This window comes from Aspergillus stella-maris (assembly GCF_047715825.1).
Source record: "Aspergillus stella-maris strain CBS 113639 unplaced genomic scaffold BDV14scaffold_28, whole genome shotgun sequence".
Classification (NCBI taxonomy): Eukaryota; Fungi; Ascomycota; class Eurotiomycetes; order Eurotiales; family Aspergillaceae; genus Aspergillus; species Aspergillus stella-maris.
Genome location: NW_027396822.1, coordinates 179,557 through 197,961, shown reverse-complemented (window position 1 = coordinate 197,961; position 18,405 = coordinate 179,557). Strand labels below are relative to the sequence as shown.

Sequence of the window (18,405 nt, the reverse complement as noted above, 5' to 3'; positions counted from 1 at the left end):
TTTGTTTCAGTCAGTACTGCGCAAATTGGAGACAGAATAACACGCTGAGCTTCTGCGACAGAATACCTGCAGATGCCATGAGGATCTACAACCAAAGCTGAAATCAGCGATGTACCCAGGCGCGGAACATGATCAGCTTTTCGAGCCATCCCATCTTCATCAATATCGTGATCCTGCAGTTTGCGCGATATGCCGGACAGATGGGACGCTTATTTGCAACGAAGCCCCAAAACTGACATGTCGAGAACTGAGATGCGCAGGGGATGGACAGGCCCGTCATGCAAGACTGAGTGAAGCCGATCAACAGTTTCAGCCCTTTATTCATTTCGGTAAGATTTGTCGGCGCCGCCAACCTGATTCGATTGAAACCGCTCAGCAGTAGCCATGCTCAAGAGCTACTGGCGAGCAATTTGGGTACTGACATTGATAACGAGAGTTTCCATAAACTCTGCGATGAACTTGGTGGCATTCCCCTTGCTATTGTCCAAGCATCCGCTTCTATGTATCAAAACTCAATTGGCGCAGAAGAGTATTTGGAGATCTACCATGAAAGTCCTGACGCACAAATCAAGCTTCTCAGTGAAGATTTCGAGGACTCCATCCGCGACGGTGACAGTAGCAATCCAATCGCTACCACCTGACTTATATCCTTCGAGTACGTCGAGAGTAAGGATCCGCTTGCTGGTGAACTGCAGAAGAGGATGTCTATTGTTGACGCCCAAGCCATACCAATGGACAAGGGATGACATTACCAAGGCGCTAGGGACACTGCAAGCTTTTAGTTTGATTACCGTACGGGCATCAGCCGCGGCGAGGACAAAAAGACCTGACAAAACGTACGACTTGCACCGCTTGGTCAAATTAGCGGCAAGAAACTGGTTAAATCAGCAATCCCTCCTCTCCTTCCAGATCGCAAGAACACTTAGAATAGTCTCGCAGAACTACCCCAATGTCGAAGAGACAGCCTAACGAGAGATAGAGATTTGATAAGCTTATTTACCATATGCTGTCACCCTGCTTTCCTCGGATGAGCTCAAGACACCTGTCAGTGACAAAGTGGCCCCCATTTTCCACGAACAGTGCATGACCGCAATGCATGCTCCAAACAATAAGCCATGCGCTATCTGTGCCGCTGATCTAATGATTAACATCTCATACACTTGTGGCTACCTTGAGCTGAAGGATAACAGCATTACCTGGGCTATACAGGCACTATCACTTCGCACATTTGTGTTCGGCATCGAACACAAGTCCAGCATCGAGGCGTTGATTCGAGCGGCACATGCGTGCTTCAACACCGGCGAAATCAGCAGAGCCCGAAGTCTTGGCTTAAGAGCTGTCCAGTTGATAGAAGCTAGCGATAACTATCCGCCGTCTCTGGTCGCATGGAAGTTCGATATTCTAGCTCATGCCCAGGCTGAAGATGGACTTCCAGAAGACGAGTGCCATGAGAAAGCTCTTGCAATTCGTCTGGCAGTTCTGGGACCGGATCATCCGGATATTCTGCCAACCAAAGTAAATTTGGCCAACGCGTATTTCAATTAAAGCCGCTTTGCAGAAACCGAAGAACTGTTCCAGGATGTTTTAGAGTCCTATACACGCGTCTTTGGGAGAGAGAATCTAGGGACTCTTGAGATTATGTCATTCGTTGCTTCGGGCTACTCTGTGCTTGGTCAATCGGAAGAGGCAAATCGACTTTCCGCGGAAATCGCCAGTTTGGATGCAGGAGTTTCTAGCTTGGATTGCATGAGGGGCCTCCTGTCCTCACTGTATCAAACCGCTGCCCACTACAAATTGGGCAAATATGCAGAAGGGATCACATTGGCCAACAAGGCGTTGGAGCTCAGTTCCGAAGTCAACGGGCTAGCTTTTCGTGACTCAGTTATAGCTATGAACCTACTAGCAGCTGGTCATGAGCATTATAATGAGAGTCAGAAACATCTTACTGAAGCCGAATTTCTTAGGCACAAAGTGCTAGAGTGCACGACGAAGGTTGGGGGTACAAAGAACTCGGACGCACTTGCGGCCTTGGGTGTCCTGGCAGATCACTACGAATCTCGAGAAATGTATGAGTTGGCTGAGACTTTCCGAGACAGACTAGTTTAACTTGAGACCGAGATGTTTGGCAATGATAGCCCTAGGTCGATCCTTACCAAGTGTCAGCTTGGCCTGAAATACATCTATCAAGGGGAGGGTGAGAATGCGTCCAAATACCTGTACAGCGCGTCGCAATATCCGGTTGAATCTGCGCAAGCGAAACTGTTAATCAACACCCGTCGGATGGTCTTTATTGCATCTCACTTGAACGAGAACGACTACCAAGCCGAAGCTGAGCGCGAGATGCTGTAAGATTCGCAAGGCTACATACAAAGCCAGGCCAATACCGCGCTCTGTCTGCTTTTACGTATCTTGCCTCGGTATGCTGCAGCCTGGGCAAGATAGAGGAGTCAGAGGAACTATACCGAGAAGCCATTGACCTGGCGAGTTCAGAAAATGGGATAGACAAGGAGCTTCCACTCATCATGACCAAACTTGCATCAGTTCTACTCCAGGCTGCGCGCTATGAGGATGCAAAAAACATGGCCTTCGAAGCAAGCATGATGCTTTCCCAACTCCCAGAGCTCGATGAACGGGTGGCCTCCCTAAACGCAACAACTCTGGCTACTGCATACGCAGAGCAAGGACGGTATCGTGACGCTGAGCTCGTCTCCTCCAGCATCCTTTTCCAGAAACAACGCCTACTTTCAGATCTTAAAGACTTAACAATCTCTTTTGTCTCTCGTCACCTCAATGTTCTGAAAAACCTAGCGCAGACTTATGAGCTGTCAGAACGACATCAGCAAGCAAAAGCAATATACAAGACTGTTTTCTCGGTTCGAACCCAGATAAAAAAGCCTACACACCTTCGAACATTACAAACAGTGGTCCGTAATATGGGCACACTAAACTCCCAAGCCCGCTACGCCGAAGCCTTAGATCTCGGCCTAGAATGCGACCAACACTTCCACCAGCGCAAAACGCAAAGTATGTCGTACGACGCTCATCTCCTCGCTGCTGCAATTAGAAGGGGAATCGCCGTCTCCCATCACGGCCTCGGCGACCCCAGCTACGCAGAGCAATTCGCGCGCGAAGCCCTCGAGTCCCCTCCTTGTGTTGTAGGTCCTGTTCATCCGCACAAGCTCGATACCCTGTCCGTGCTCGTCCCCATTCTCCGTGATCAGAGCGGCGAGAAGCTCACTGCGGCTAAGACCAAGGGCGAGGAACTATTGAAGGGACGGGGATCGCTTCTTGGAGAGCATAACATCAACACTATTATCCAGGCTATGGAGATATCAGCCGAGACCAATGATAAACTAGGTGACCATGAAGGAGCCCGATCGCTGGACGCTCAGGCCAAGGAGCTTAGGAAGGACATTGACCGTGGTCTGGGTGGTGTCGAGAAGCGAGGACTTGATGAGCTAGTCTAGCATGCGCTTCGGTTCTATGAAAAGAGGGGTGCTTGGTTTGATGAGATTGTGGAGAGGTTGAGGAATGGATGATGATGCTTTTCGAATTCGGGGAGTTGCGTTGCGAAAGGGATTAAGAACCCGCTTTGTCTGAGAATGTGCCATGACAACTTCTTTGGCAAGCTCGCTTCGTGGTCTATTGCCTTTTGAGGCTACGCGATCGTCGGACAAGAGAATGAAAAGCTGTCGGTTATCACGACATATATTCTCCAGAACTTGGCTCAATGTAAGTAGTACTCTCCGCTACATAGCTCGTCTCGGAATTAAGATAGTTAAGGGTTACAGCCGAAAAGGCTTGCTACTGAAGGGAAGGGAAGAAATTTTTCAAGATTGGAAGTGATGAATTGTCATAAAATGCACCGTAACTCAATGCTAATCATACACATGCAGAACCCATGAAAATGCAGGTGAACCGCTAAGAGACATACAAACCATATGCCATACCAAAGCAACGCCTATTCAAAATGCAACTTATCCCCCATCTACCGCTGAACCTGGAACCCCTGGCGTTCCCTCTTCTCATCATCCTCACCCATTGTCTCAGCGAGCTTGGAGCGAGCACGGATCTTAGGGCCCCACTTGAAGAAGGCGAAGGGGATCAGAGCAAGCGCCGTACCAGCGATAGCCAAGATAAGACCAGCGTACTGGCTACCGACGTTGTGGAAAAATTGAGAGGCGAAGAGGGGAGACACGGCGCCGAGGGTGTTACGGAGGAGACCCTGTCCTGCAATGGCAGACGAGGAGGACTCGCCATAGCAGTCCGAGGTAAAGGAGTATGTCGACTCGAAGATGTAGAAGATACCGATGGCGATGGGGGCAAGGGCAATGGCGGGGCCAGACCAGTGGAGGTATCCGTACTGAGTGAAGGAGTAGATGAAGAGGCCGATGGGGAGCCAGATGGCGCCGAACATGGCTCCGTAAAGACGGTCCTCGGGGGTAACGGCGCGGCCGCTTTCCTTGGCGATGCGCTCGTACTTCTTGATTTGGAGGAAGTTGGTCGCGAAACCGATTGTTGTGCCAATGCAGAGGGAGATGTAGGGGAGACCAGCGACACCCTCACCCCAGCCGCGCTTCTCGGAGAAGGTGATGGGGATGACGGAGAGAAAGAGGAAGGTCACGAACCAGGCGAAACCAATCCACATGCCAAAGGCCATGACAGCGGGTTCGGTGAAGAGCATGTGCACGGCCTTGACGGAAGAGTTGTGCAGGGCGTGCTTGAGAGTTGGGGCTTCGAGCTCAGACTTGCTCTTGTAGCGCTCGTCACCGGTTTGTTGGCGGAGGAGCTTGGCGCGCTTCTGCATGAGGGCACCACCACGGGTTTCTTGGAGACAGAAGGCGACGACGAGAATCAGGGGGATGTTGGCGAGACCCTGGATACCTTCGATCCAGCGCCAGCCGATTGCCTGGTCGATAAAGCCAGCGTAAATGGGGGCACCAACAGTACCGAGAATAGCAACGTATGTGAAGGCCGCCATGGGGACAGCACGGTGATCGGGAGTGAACATGTCGCTGAAGGTTCCACCGACGAGGATAGTACCGACGGAACCGAAGAGACCGAGGAGACCACGGCAGACGAGGATTGTAGCGATGTTCTTGCCGAGGGCGAGACCGATGAACATGATGGAGAAGCAGATGAAGGCACCGACATAGATGACTCGTCGTCCGACCAGTTCACAGAACGGGGCGAGGAAGAGGGGAGCGAGGGCACAGACGAAGTTGAAAGTGAACAGACCCAGCTGTCCAAGTTCGGTTGAGACACCAAGATCAGCAACCATGTTGTTGATACCGGAACTGTATGCGGTTGTAGCGAGACCGACGAAGAGCGTCATGCAGCAGAGGATGAGGGAGATGAACCACTTCTTAGCCAGGGGCCAGTTGAAGGGGTTCTCAGGGTCGCCTTCGAGGAAGGTCAACTCGATCACATCCTCGCCCGTCTTCTCCATATGCCGGGGAGTGATGGCTGTGGGAGGGAAGTCAAAGTCGACCTCCTGAGCGTCTCCCCGCGTGGACGTATGCGAAGCAAGGTGCTCTTTCTCGTCTCTGAACTTGCCGCCAACAATCCATGTTGTAGTACGCTCATCCTGGCTCTGCTCCTTGCCAGCATTGAGGTCCTTCATGGTTGATGTTTCTTTCGTGGCAGCCATTGTGATTTTCCCGGGGGCCGTTATTGTCGGGGGTTGGGGACTAGCATTTCTGGGGGGCATCCCCGGGGTTTTTATAAATGTGACAAACCTGTTTACTACGGGCAACAGCAGGAAAGAATTTTTGACCCAAGAGGCAAGATTGGCGAGTACCTGTAACGGAACCGATGGTTCACTATGTCACCAGTGGAGAGTGGAAACCGAGATTCGGCGTCGGCATGCCGAGACCAGTCGCAAAAGGGCAACTCAACCACGGATTCCCCGGCAATTTCGTCACTTTGCGGGCCGAGAAGACTTTTCCCCAGCATTCTGATTGGACATCTTTCCGTGAGCCGAACGGCAAAACATCGGCCAGGAACTTATCCAGGCAACTGATCGGAAGATTGATCCACTTTCGCCTGCCTTGGTTCAGAGTCAAAGCACCGTGGCATGACGATGGCAATTGTTACGGCCTTGCTTCGCTGCCGATGAATGGCCGACACTGCAAAACGAGGCTTTTCTTGCGACACATTCACGCAGATCTGAGTCTTTTATCGTGGAATTGCACTGCTTTTGCTTCGGCTGCAGGACTGCCATAAGTATTTGCTCCGTGGCCATTACGGTCTCCGAAGATCGTTTCCTGCGCCGTCGGCTTGCCGGTCACGGAGCCGGTTGGGGAGTGGAGTAGGGCTCCGGTCCCCCAGCAGAAACTCGGCTCTCCTTCTCTTCCCCTCGACTGTGCGACTCTCTCCCACATTTGGTTCGATGCACGATTGTTTTGCTGGGGCTAATCTGTGGGGTGGTTTCTCCCTGAAAGTCTCTGCTCTGTCTGCTGACAGTTGGCATCTAGCGGTCACCGTTTTGCATCGGCAAGAGTCGGAACGTCTCAAAGATCATACGGATGTTGCGTGCTCCTTGACAGTTTTCCAGAAACTTTCCATTGTGGGTTTACTTCTCCTGTGTAGGACATCAGCCACCTACGCCGCAGTCTGAGAGCTAGGACAGATGTGCGAGCTGTGGTGGCAAGTACCAAACTTCCAACCCATCCAGCCCCAAGAAGAGCTGCCACACCCATGCCATGTAAACAAAACGAGAGCCCAGACTGAATCATGATATCGCCTCTCGGCTCCTTGGCCCAGCACTTGGCAAGAATCGGCATCCCGGTGAGCGTTTTCGGGATCCCAGTGGGCGTTCCAGTCGGAGTCCAGATGTGGAGAGAAAGCGCGCCAAACATTTCTGCGGGGTGGACTATTGGGGTCCAGGGAGAAACCTATGGAGTAGCGCTGGAGTAAGCTGACAGGTTGCGAGTCGCTGGAAGGCCTGCACGCTGCGCTTGTATCGGCCGGGATTCGCTGCTGTGCGCAGCTCTGTTCGCTTGATGGCTGTGGTTGGCGCATTGGTACTCTGTAGGCTCGTAGCCGGGTCTTTTGCTCCTTCTGGCGCAGATAAGAATCCTGAGAACATGAGATCCGGAACGCAGAGACGTGGTGCCATTCAGCTAGCAGAACTTGTGAACGGGGCTCCGTGGGGGTCTCCATGGTTGGAGGTGGCATACTCGTCGGCCTCGCTTATGTCCCGCATGCTGTTCTTCCTGCCTTCTCCGGTGATTCGTATAGCGGAGATGCCGAGGTTCTGGCGGTGTCATTCAACACATGGATGAGCGGCGTCAGATAGGTCACAAAATCCGCATCACCGTAGGAAAGGCCGGTTGCCTTTCATCATCTCATGAGATTTTTTGGTAGTGCAAGTGTCCGCAGTCTCGTAGCTTCTGTATTCGTAAACCGGACAACCAGAATCGCTCCTGCCAATCTCAGTGTTGAAGGCGCAGGGTCGCTCTTTCCGATTTCTCTGGCCATATCCCGCACGGGTCGTGCCTTCTTTTTTTGACTGCAGGTTTATGCACGTCATTCTAGGTAAGCACGGCGTCTGGCACTCAGTGAGGTAGTCTTTTTCCCGTCCTTCTTTATCATCGCCAGCGTAGAAGCAAACCGCTCTAACACTCGGTGATTGAGATCAACAAGACATCTAGACGGTCAAATGAGGTCTAGGTGAGAGAAATAACATCAATCTCGCTTTCATTTAACGTTTATGGCCATTTAGCTAACCAATCGCGACAATCGCCCTGCCATATCCAGATACTCATGACCTTCGAACAGTCCACCTCAATATCCCTACTTTCTCATCCAAGAGGCTTTCCCCAACGCATTGGCCTGAACAGCCCAGATTCTCCTTCCCATCTCAATGAGCCGCGGTCCGAACTCCCCCACCACATTTTCAACATCTGGATCGTCCTTATAAACCAGAGAGTCATATGCATAATTCTCGATGCCCAACTCGAAGGTTGCGATCTTCCAAGTGTTCCTCCACTGCTCAATGGACGCTTTTGCCTCCGGACTCTGGCTCTTGACATCCGTTGCGATCATGTAAAATGAGGACCGTGTCGCATGACTTACGGGCGGTTTGAAAAGTCGAACACTGGCAAATCCGTCGAAGGCATGCAAAAGAAGCACGGTATCAGGAGCTTCTAGCTTGTGGAGGAGGACGACCATCGTCCCGCCCTGCCTGAGGTGCGACACCGAGATGATCAGTTGCGTGAGTGTCAATCTCGTTGCTTCCCTTCTTACCCTGTACTCAGGTCTCTGGTGTGTGCGAAGAACCTGTCCATCGCAAAAGGCAAGGTCAAATCGCTTTTCTTCATCGATCTGTCTGCCGAGAAAGTTGTCCGCATCTGGATGGCCGTCCGGAATCTCATCAAATGAAACTCCCACGTCTGCGACAAGCATCGTCACATCAAGGAAACGCGTGGTGACTTTCGAGATTTCTGGCAAGAGAACATTATGTCCTCCATCTGCTGGCGGCAAAGTGAAGGCTACTGCATTGGCTTGGGGATTGAGCCGCAATGCCTCAGCGAGGTACCCTCCTGGGGCCATACACATGTCGAGAATAGACAGCTGGTCCGGAGTAAAACTCTTCATTTTCAAAGCGCTGCTGTATTCATTCATCTCTCGCGCTATCTTCTGCATCATATTGTAGAAAAAAGTCGCCGTTTTCGCATCAGCGTTGTCTGCATTCTGGCGCTGTTTCGTGAAATGACGGTCGCCGGTTGGATTCTCCCATCCCTGTTTGTTGAAAATCAACATCAGCTAGGTTCGCGCATCTTCATAATCCAATTCTTTACACCTCACCTGTTTTCGCACCAAGCATAGTCGTTGAAACTCCGGCACGTCCTGCAGGTGCTGGTGGATGGCGACGTGGAGTCTGGGAATGTAATCATGAGATGTGGGCGCCATAACATCGTGGCCTTCGCCAGAAGTCGCTTCGCTCTGTATATCGCGCATATTTACCGTATAGACTTCTGTACAGTGATGAAGAGGTGAGGTGGGTATGCTGTTGTGATAATAGCAAAGTTAGAGCGGGAGCAGGTGCAGTGCCCGATTTGATCTCAGCAGGCTTCAAACACAGACATCTCAAGCATGGGAATGCGGGGAACACAAGGAGCTGAATAAAAAGCCATGGAAAAAAGGAAACAGAGTGTCTCTGTGCATTCACTGTCCCTCCATCAGGGCGGGTAACCGATCAAACACAGCTCAAATTCACAGAAACAGCCTACATACATATTCAGTGCCGCATGACGGAATCAGGAAATGAAAGACGGCCAGCAGTAGGATTGTTACCATCATCTTTGGTCCTCAGTCCTCGACTCAGAGGCCTATGACTGAGGTATCTCATCCTAGCCTTGTACAAGAGGCAACCACCCGCCCCATGGCTTCTCCCAAACTCTGCACATCTCCCGGCGACATCATTGAACAGTGATCTAGTCATGTCAGTGTTTCCCTTCCCATTTGCCAGACAGCTCTTTCCGACTTACTCGCATCAACTGTATGAATTTGAATTTCCTTGCCAAGCAACGCCTCCCATCCATTACTCCCAAACGTCCTCCTCGGCGCAAAGAACCATGACCGCAGCAACATTCCCCGCTCCTCCTCACTTAGCTCATTCCAAAGCTGATCTGGCTCACAGACGCCCATCCACGCCGGTCCCTCTACCTCATTATCGTACACGCCGAAGCCTTCATCAGCTCTCTCATTGAGGCCCCGCGTCGACCAGATAATGTGCGTCTGTGCTGGTCCAAGGTCCGCTGGTATTGGTATAGGAGAATACACCGCCGCAGCGCGCAGCGACCCAGCCATATGGATATCTTGGGCTTCTGTAAACCCGGGGAAGAGCTTCTTTACCTTGGTGAATACCTGGGCTAGCGGCCCACTGCCAAACATATTGGAACTAAACCGCTGCATTCCTGTTTCGATGTTTGCTTCCGTGTCCTCTTCTGGTCCTGATTCTGATGATGATTTTGGTATCGGCGGTGCAGGAGGCGGAACATACATGTCGATGATCAACAGCCCGTTTGGCGGCTCACCCTGCACACAAAGCTGATACGCCATTTCGTAGGCATATAGCGCGGCAAAGGAGTATCCTGCGATCAAGTGTGGGCCTTTCGGTTGCACAGTGCGCATAGTCTCGATGTATGCTGCTGACAGTTTCGGGACAGAGAGGGTGTTCTTCTCGGGGCAGGCAAAGAAGGGCGATTCGAGGCCGTAGAGGGGTCTGTTGTCCGGAAGTGGTGGAAGGTATATGTATGGCGCAAGGGAGCCGCTGGCTTCAGCAACTATGAAGAGTGGCTGTTTCTTTGATGTTGGATCGCCTTGGAGGAGGATGGCTTTCCCTACTAGTTTGGGCTTTGGCGGTGCTTGTTCTATGTTTTCAGGCCTCTTTTTATGCTCAACCTCCCCTCTGACGATGTTTCTCTGTTCAGAGTAATTCTTTGACGTTCCTGGCGTCGATGGCGGCGTTATCGATGAAGAGGCACCGCGAGGGGTGGAATCTTGTGATGGTAGAGCCTGTATTTCGTTGCCGTCTCTTGTTCTTAATTCACGCTCCGCCTGTGCACGAGTTGGGAAGTTGTTGAAGAAGGCCGCTGGTAGGGTCTTGCCTGTAGCCTTATTGACCTCTGCGATGACGGCGATGCCCATGTGCGAGTCGATGCCTAGCGATGTAAAGGAAGTTGCGGACTTGACGTCTTCGATATCTGCACCCGTCGTTTCTGCAATGGTGCGAAGGAGCACCGAATATAGTCCTTCCTTGCCAAATGGGGAGACTTCAGCTTCTGAACTAGGAACGGTGTCTGACGATACCTCTGCTTTGACCTGTGACGGTAATATATGCGGCCCGTTGGGCTTCAAGTTAGCCGTGACTGTCTGACTGCCGCCCGTAATCACGCTGAAGATGCGTCGACTAATCTTCTGGAAACAAATCCCCTCTATCATAACAGCCAGTGTCGCATCCTTGAACAGGTAAGTATCACATATCGTGGTCCCATCAGCGCCCTGCTCCCTGATAGACGCATAGCACGTCAGGGGGCGAGTTCCAGCGAGGAAGGTGTCCAGAACCAGCACCCGGCCAATACTTTTCGCGATATGCATATCCCCCTTTGGCTTTTCAAAATTGCAATTTAGCAGAAATCCAGGGAGATGGATTAGCGCGTCCATAGTAAAGGGGTCAAGGCTGAAGGATCCTTGATCTGTGACACTCGGTACTCCGATTTCAGCAATGGCATCCTGGAAGGATTTGTCGACTGCGATATTGTCTAGTACTTTGAACGGGGTGCTATACTCGACTATACTGTCGAAGAGCTTGTAGAACAACCCTTTCGCCATTTTATGGCAGTAACCGTTATCGAGCGGGTTAGAAAGGGCACTGATGCGGTGCTTTATGAGCCGTTGCACTTGAGACCAGATAGAGAGACTGGTACCATGGCTGGTGTTGTGATTATCATGGATCATGACACTGCATCCAGCGTGCTCTGTGGGTGTATGGGTGTCCTGAGATACGCTGCTGATTTTGACAGTGACTGAACTCCGAGTTGCTTCGGCTTTGGCCTCAACGTGTATTGCTTGCTCTGCGTCAAGCGCTGAAACAACGAGAGGCGCCGTCATTTCCAGGCTCACAATTTCGAGCTGTATGTCGTTGGGAGCTGGCGTTGTGGAGAGAGCACTAGCCGCTCCCCAGACCATGTCGAGGAATAGTGATGCTGGGCAAATGGCAACTTCATCGACTAGGTGGCCCTGGATTGCTTTGAGCAGAAATTCCTCTCTGACTCGAGATACAAAACCGGCTGCCTTTTTGTCTGAGCTCGAGTATTGGAGCAACTGCAGAGAAGTCGTCGAGAAAACAGGGCTTTCTTCTTCTCGGGTTTCTCGTTGTCGCTTGTACGGCGTCCAGTACTCATTCTCCTCAAAAGCATAGCTGGGTAGATCTAGAAGGGATAGGCAGCCGCGATAATCGTCGTGGAACGCCTCCCAGTTCACCGGATGATGTTTCATGTACGCAGTAGCCAGGCATCTTGATATGCCTTCCCAGTCCGGTTGCCATCGTTGAAGGGTAGGAATGCAGGTAAGCTGAATATTGGGAAGGGATCGAGCAAACAATCCTATACATACCGGGTGAGGCCCAATCTCGACCACCATCGTGTTATCAGATATCAGACCATTTGCTTCACAGGCCTTTAGGGCACCAACAAAATCCACTTGCTGTCGGCATTGCTGGACAAGGTAGGAAGAATTGAATGTTCCTGCGGAGGTAACAACGTCCCCTGTCAACGTTGAGGCCATAGGTATTGAGGGCGTACCAAATTCCACGCCATCAACGACCTTTTCATACTCGGCCAGTATGCTATCCATCTGGGTGGAATGAAATGCATACGGTACTTTCAGTCTGGTCACTGTGATCCCTTTGATCGAAACGAATTCTTCAAGGTTATAAAGGTCATTCAGGGGACCTCCAACAACGGTACTAAATGGACCATTCAAACAGCAGATCTCACAACAAGAATCTGTGTCACTGAGGATGCGTTTGGTGGTTTCTGCACCGCGCGCAAGAGCCATCATGCCCCAACTACCGGCTGCGCAGTGTCGTTCAAGCAAGGCAGCGCGCTTGTGGACGAGGCATAGAGCATCCTTAACTGAGAGCACCCCCGCGACGCAAAGCGCAGAGTATTCCCCCAGACTGTGACCTATCACTGCGGTTGGCTTCATTCCAAGTGTCTGCAAAAAAGTCGCTAGAGCAATCTCTAGCGATACTATAGCGAGTTGCACCCGCGACGGACTTGCAACGGTAACATTCTTCTTTATCATATCGAGAAATGAACCGAAGCCAGATTTGGTACAGTATATATCATACTCAATAAGCAAGTTTCGAAACCGTGGGGAGGAATGGTAAAGGTTTGCGCCCATGGCTGTGTACTGGGAGCTTTGACCAGTAAAAGCGAAAAGCAGCGAGGGACAATCTGCGGATGGTGAAGACCGCGGTGGCTCTTCGAGCTTGGTAAGGAGCTGCTCAACAGAGTCCGCAACATACGCCTCTCTATGAGCATGATGGATCCGTCGTGCGGTCGTCGTATAGCTGATGTCACATATTCTTGGTTTATGCTGCTCAAGATGTTTCCGCAGTCGGTCTCTGGTCCATTCCAGCGATTTTGCGGTTTTTGCCGAAAAAGTAACGACAAAATGAGTTCGAGGATCTGTTCGTTGATGTGGCTGTACAGGGCCATCTTGCAGCAGGATACTGGTGTTTCCCCCCGCTGCATCGAAACTGTTGACTATGGCCTTTCTCTTCCCGTCAACACTCGAGCGTGCAATACAAGGTTGGTTACCTCTGGCAGTGGGAATCGTGGTTGACGCGAGGTCAGAGAACTTGCTGTTCAACGTAAATGGACCAGGTTGTCCTGGTACGGTGTCATGTTGAAGAACTAGCACTGCTTTTATCAACGAAGAAATCCCCGCGGCTGCTTCACCGTGCCCTATATTTGCCTTTATGGCACCAACATGCAAAGGCGTGTCTCTTGATAGCGTCAAGACAGTGTGAACAGAGCTCATCTCAACCAAATCTCCTGCTTGAGTACCCGTTCCGTGCATTTCAACATACCCGACCTCATTACCGGTCGCTCCAGCTTTCTTCAAAACACTCTCTAGCAGTTTTATCTGTGAGTTTTCTCCCGGATATGTGATAGAGTCTTCGCCTGCATTGGTGTTTCGAGCTGTAGCAGCAATCACTCCTAGTATGTTGTCGTTTGCTGCCAATGCATTCTCAACGCGCTTGAGGATAACTGTACCAACAGCCTCCCCTCGGCAGTAGCCATCTGCCGCGTCAGAAAAGGTCTTGCACCCACCTGTCGTCGACAGGAAACTCCCCAGACTGAACCCCGAAAAGTACTCCGGGATAACACATAAGTTGCCTCCACCTACAATGCACATATCACTCTCGCCAGCAAGCAAGGCGTTACAAGCAAGGTGAATTGCTGTCGCACTAGACGAACACCCAGTGTCGATGCTATAGTACCCACCTCCCCATTTGAAGTGATGATTGACTCTTCCAGGAGCGAAAGATCGATTGGTGCAGGGGAGATAGTGCGCCTGGATCCCTTGTTGCTCGTTTATGGTTCGCCAGTCGTCTGTTGATTGACCAAAGTATGTCGATATCCTGTCCCTGTCGACCATTTCACTGTCAGGGTTATACCCTGCCATTTCAAGAGCTTCATGGGTTGTTGTTAGGAACATGCGTTGCAGTGGGTCCATTTGGGCCGCCTCTCGTGGAGAAATATTGAAGAAGCGGTTGTCAAAAATGCCCGGTCGATCGAGGAAGCAACCATAGCGAGTTTTCGTCGAGTTCTTCTTCTGTCCACTGGCATCGTAATAGTCGTCGATGTCGAACCGTGATGTTGGTATCTGGTGTCGTTCATGATTATCAGCTCCAATTTATCCGCAGAATCAAACTCCAACCGGTCATACGCACTTCTTTATGGGTGGCCTTCTGTTGTTTGAGTAGTTCCCAAAGCTCACCCACACTTTCACACTCGGGAAACCGGCCGGCCATTCCAACAATAGCAATATGGTTGAACGCCCCGTCATTTTCAGACGAATCTGACAGAAGACGCTGTGGGCTCATATATTGACGAGGTGAATAGCGAGCCATCTTCTGGTGATATAAAAGAAGGTGAGTAGGATATGTCGAGTAATCTTTCTAGAATGACTCGTGAAGGAGGATACTAGCTATACCTCAGCATAAGCTACTAGTGCTATCGAAAGGCGAAGTTTTCCTGTGCTGAGGAATGCAGTCTTAGGGGTAGAGCGATAGGGCCTCATTATCGTCAACAAGCACCATACAATTTCGGATGGTCGTACCCAGGGCAAGAAGCTAGCAGTAACCGTCTAGGTCGGGGATGGATCACTTGGGCGGACCTTGCAGCTGATTATATAGGAAGCTGGGATATCCGAGTCAGGTCTATGGAGTATGGTAGGATGGTGCATCCATAGATTGTCCAATAGTGGGCTGCGCGACGGCCCGCTGCGAGGTCCGGTGTGATAAATAAAGGATCGGGAGGCTGGCAGTGAAATAGCCATGCTAATAAAGCCGCTATTCTTTGTCAAACGCCTAGACCAAAGGATCACGATGCCTGCTCCATGGTGAGATTGCGAGCCAATGTGTGTCTCAGCAGCGACCCACCGGATCCTCGGCGCCCTTAGGATGAGGCTAGATGCTCCGAAGTCATGTTCGCCCAGGAATGGCGAGGGATACGAGTGTGCTAATACCAGGTGGGAAGATCCGACCCATGTCCGTCGGAGTGCTTCTGCGGGGTTGAACAAAGCCCATTGGAACTTGCCAATGTCGAGATCATGGCAACCATGACAGAGGGCTATGCAAGAATCTCGGCTTAATATTGATGGTTTTTGCCTGATTCTACGTTCCACAAGTCAGAGTGCGTATCTGCGTTGCCGGCACCTAGCCCTACTTCCCATCTATGGGAAGTGATATAAGTAGGTAGTGCTTACCTCTCATCTCCTCAAACTCCTCTGAATCGATTGTCTGAACAAAATAGGTAAACAGGCTTTCGAAGTTTCCGAGGGCTTCCACAGCAAACTGCGTCATGTCGCAGCTCTCGACAATCGGTCTGACGAAGAGATACTTGAGTCTCTAGACCAATACCAGCCAGTCGTTACGGAGAAGAATGTATGGGCGTTCTGGCATGCTGGTCTTCGCTCTATGCCGTCCTGGTGCAGAAGGAATGTTATAAGTTGGGCGCGCCTCAATGGCAAGGACTGGACGATTCGTGTCCTCGATCATGTTGACGGGTCACCAAATAACGTGCTCCATTACCTCCCAGAAGACATGGTCCCACCAGTCTTCGTCAAGCGCGAGATGGCCGGACCATTTGTTGGCCAACACAGCGCAGATCTAATTCGTGGGGCTTGTTTGTTCGTCCATGGAGGCATTTGGCTGGATGTTGGAAACATCTTGTTTGGACGCCTTGACAGGATCTGCTGGGATTTTCTGGAAGACCCTTCGACTCCTTTTGAGATGTCGGTAATGCATATGGGAGGTGGCTCAGGCACAGGAATATCGAACCATCTCATCGCCGCTCGAAAGAACTCGCCCTTCATAAAGCGATGGCATGACCTGTTCGCGTACCTGTGGAAGGACCGCACCAACTGCACAGGCATTTCCAAAAATCCACTTTTGGCGCCCGTTCTCCATGGATCGGCGACGTTCCATGGCGATGAAGAAACAGATCGCTGGGGCTGGGAACACGTTTACTCGCCAGAGGCAATCCAGGATTACGGCGCACAGATCCTAGCATGGCAGCGCATTATCATGCTCGATGACCTCGAAACTGGATTTAGCGGAGTCGAGTATTATACGCAGAAGATCTTGTTGCTGGATGTATTGGACGAATCATGGCGAGCTGAAGTCATTGTCGGCTGGCGAGGACACCAACTCTTCGACGTGCTTGCGACGAGATTGGATGCACCAAAGGAGTCGAAAGAGTATCAAAGCGCGATGGAAAGCAGTCATGACGCTTCTCGCAGATTCAAGTCTGCAGAAGATCTATCGCGGAAAAGAGATGATGAAGTATCCTGCTCTGGGGACATTGTGGGACGAGGAGGAAAACGAAGACAAAGACCACGAGCCTGGTACCTTCGCAGAATTGCTCAGGTACGGTAGTGTTCATTTCGAGCAGACTAGAGGCATCTTGTATGTTGAGAATCCGCGGCCTTCATTGGTGCTGAAAAGGGGATTGTTGGAGGTGTGAAGAGGCTGCGTAGAGTGGGTGATTCGGCGATAGATTGGATGGTGGAAGAGAGTGATAGTTTGACGATTTGGGCGACCGCCAACTGCTTTCGCTATATCAGGTGTCGACTCGTGTATGAGGAAGGAGCGATCGGTGTCCCGGCTCCCGGTGCGCCTTCCTCAATTGAGTGCTTGAAGAGTTGCGGACGGACTTAACGAGCCTCGGACCTTGGTAGAATCATACATTCGTCTATTACAGCATCTATATACTGAGAAGTTCTATAAGAACCACATCTATACTATACAACTCCTTCTTTCTTGGTAAGCGATGTTATCCAATATCCACCGATCGCCAATCTACCTCCTCGACCTCCTCTGCGAAGTAGAAAGAGCCCTCTTCACATTCTTCACATCAGCACCAAAGTCCGGCTCAGTCCCGAGGCTGCCCAAAATATCACCAACATAGTTGTGCGCCTTGACACCCTTGCCAAAAGTCTTCCAGTCACCCAGAATACCCTGAACAACCTTAATGCCAGCACGGTAAAGGTTCTCAACAGCAGGATCAAAAGCGCCCTGCTCATCAGACGTGAACAGGTTCTCCATCGGCGACTCGCCGAGGTGAGGTCTCTCGAAGTCGGAAGCAGTGCGCATAACAATGATGCGCTCGAAGTCAACGAGGTCCCAGATCGCGGCGCGCAGGAGGGCCTCAAGGGTAGCGTTATCTTCTTGCGCAGAGGTACAGTAGGTTCCCTTGCCGTTTGTCAGGACGTCAGTGGTGTTGGAGAACGCCTCGGAGAGCAAACGACCGGAGTAGTACACGTCGCTGGTGGCAACGTCGCACTCGATAACGGTGGGTTCCTTGGTCGCGGCGTCGTAGATGCCGGACTTGGAAGCGTACAGAGCGCGGTACTTCTTTGCAGCCTCGGAGTCAGCGAGCGTCGCGTTACGCGCGAAGTCAGCGGCGATGCTGCGCAGCTTGTCGTTCACTTCGAAGACTTCCGTGCCGTAAATGGAGGACGGGTACTGGCCTGCAGCCGTGGTGGTGGATCCCTGGGGCAGATATCCAGTCGACATATTGGCCGGGATCTCGCGCGCATCGAACTCATACTGCAGTGCGACCTGGATGGCGAAGCGAGCGAAGGTCACGGAGGCAGTGGGTCCAATCTCAGGGTTGATGCCGGCAATACCGGCGAGCAGGAAGTAGGTGCTTGTGAGGTTGAAGCGGCCGGAGAAGAGCAGGGAGGAAACGGTGGTCGCGGCGTTGATCTCACCTTCACCGGTAACGATCTGGCAGATCTCGTGGGTGTTTGTGCAGTAGATGTCTGGGAAGAGAGGGGAGAGACCGGGCAGGGAGATGTTGTGCGCCAGGAGGTTGAACTCGGGGATGCCGTGCCAGATTTCAGCTTCGGGAGCGAACTATTATAGTTGGTTAGTTTGCGATCATATTTGAGAGTGCAAATGACTCACCATCGACACGATAAAGACCTTGGGGGAGATCTTAGGCTGAGCTTGGTATACATCCATCGAAGCCCCCGTGCCCGAAGGCAGCGAGATAGCGGCGAGCAACGCTCCAGCGAAGAAGGACTTGAGCTGCATTTTTACGGCTCAATTGACTATAGCAATGCAGTCTACAACTCAAAACTCTACGAAGGGGGAGA

The 18,405-nt window shown here is 51.5% G+C and overlaps 5 protein-coding genes across 5 annotated transcripts; 2 read left to right on the top strand and 3 right to left on the bottom strand.

Moving 5' to 3' along the window:
• Positions 1 to 1,092: 1,092 nt before the first annotated feature.
• Positions 1,093 to 3,467, top strand: BDV14DRAFT_200317 (uncharacterized protein; the record flags this gene model as incomplete). The annotated part of the gene is made up of 4 exons (XM_073773482.1): positions 1,093 to 1,515; positions 1,579 to 2,066; positions 2,142 to 2,345; positions 2,429 to 3,467. The coding sequence occupies 4 exons, from the start codon at positions 1,093 to 1,095 to the stop codon at positions 3,465 to 3,467; spliced, it is 2,154 nt and encodes a 717-aa protein (XP_073628015.1).
• A 249-nt stretch (positions 3,468 to 3,716) lies between these two features.
• On the bottom strand, positions 3,717 to 5,748 carry BDV14DRAFT_173653 (MFS transporter). The gene has a single exon (XM_073768768.1). The coding sequence runs from the start codon at positions 5,708 to 5,710 to the stop codon at positions 3,989 to 3,991; it is 1,722 nt and encodes a 573-aa protein (XP_073628014.1). The 5' UTR covers positions 5,711 to 5,748; the 3' UTR covers positions 3,717 to 3,988.
• A 2,049-nt stretch (positions 5,749 to 7,797) lies between these two features.
• On the bottom strand, positions 7,798 to 14,653 carry BDV14DRAFT_200315 (uncharacterized protein; the record flags this gene model as incomplete). Its single annotated transcript, XM_073773481.1, has 4 exons — positions 7,798 to 8,745; positions 8,812 to 8,981; positions 9,495 to 14,406; positions 14,474 to 14,653. 4 exons carry the CDS (start codon positions 14,651 to 14,653, stop codon positions 7,798 to 7,800), a joined length of 6,210 nt encoding a protein of 2,069 aa, XP_073628013.1.
• Positions 14,654 to 15,141: 488 nt separating this feature from the next.
• BDV14DRAFT_208896 (glycosyltransferase) lies at positions 15,142 to 16,769 on the top strand (the record flags this gene model as incomplete). The annotated part of the gene is made up of 3 exons (XM_073775518.1): positions 15,142 to 15,162; positions 15,566 to 16,462; positions 16,503 to 16,769. 3 exons carry the CDS (start codon positions 15,142 to 15,144, stop codon positions 16,767 to 16,769), a joined length of 1,185 nt encoding a protein of 394 aa, XP_073628012.1.
• Positions 16,770 to 16,943: 174 nt separating this feature from the next.
• BDV14DRAFT_62098 (purine-nucleoside phosphorylase) lies at positions 16,944 to 18,379 on the bottom strand. The gene is made up of 2 exons (XM_073777167.1): positions 18,215 to 18,379; positions 16,944 to 18,163 (listed from the first exon to the last, which is right to left on the bottom strand). Exons 1-2 carry the CDS (start codon positions 18,341 to 18,343, stop codon positions 17,105 to 17,107), a joined length of 1,188 nt encoding a protein of 395 aa, XP_073628011.1. The 5' UTR covers positions 18,344 to 18,379; the 3' UTR covers positions 16,944 to 17,104.
• Positions 18,380 to 18,405: the final 26 nt, after the last annotated feature.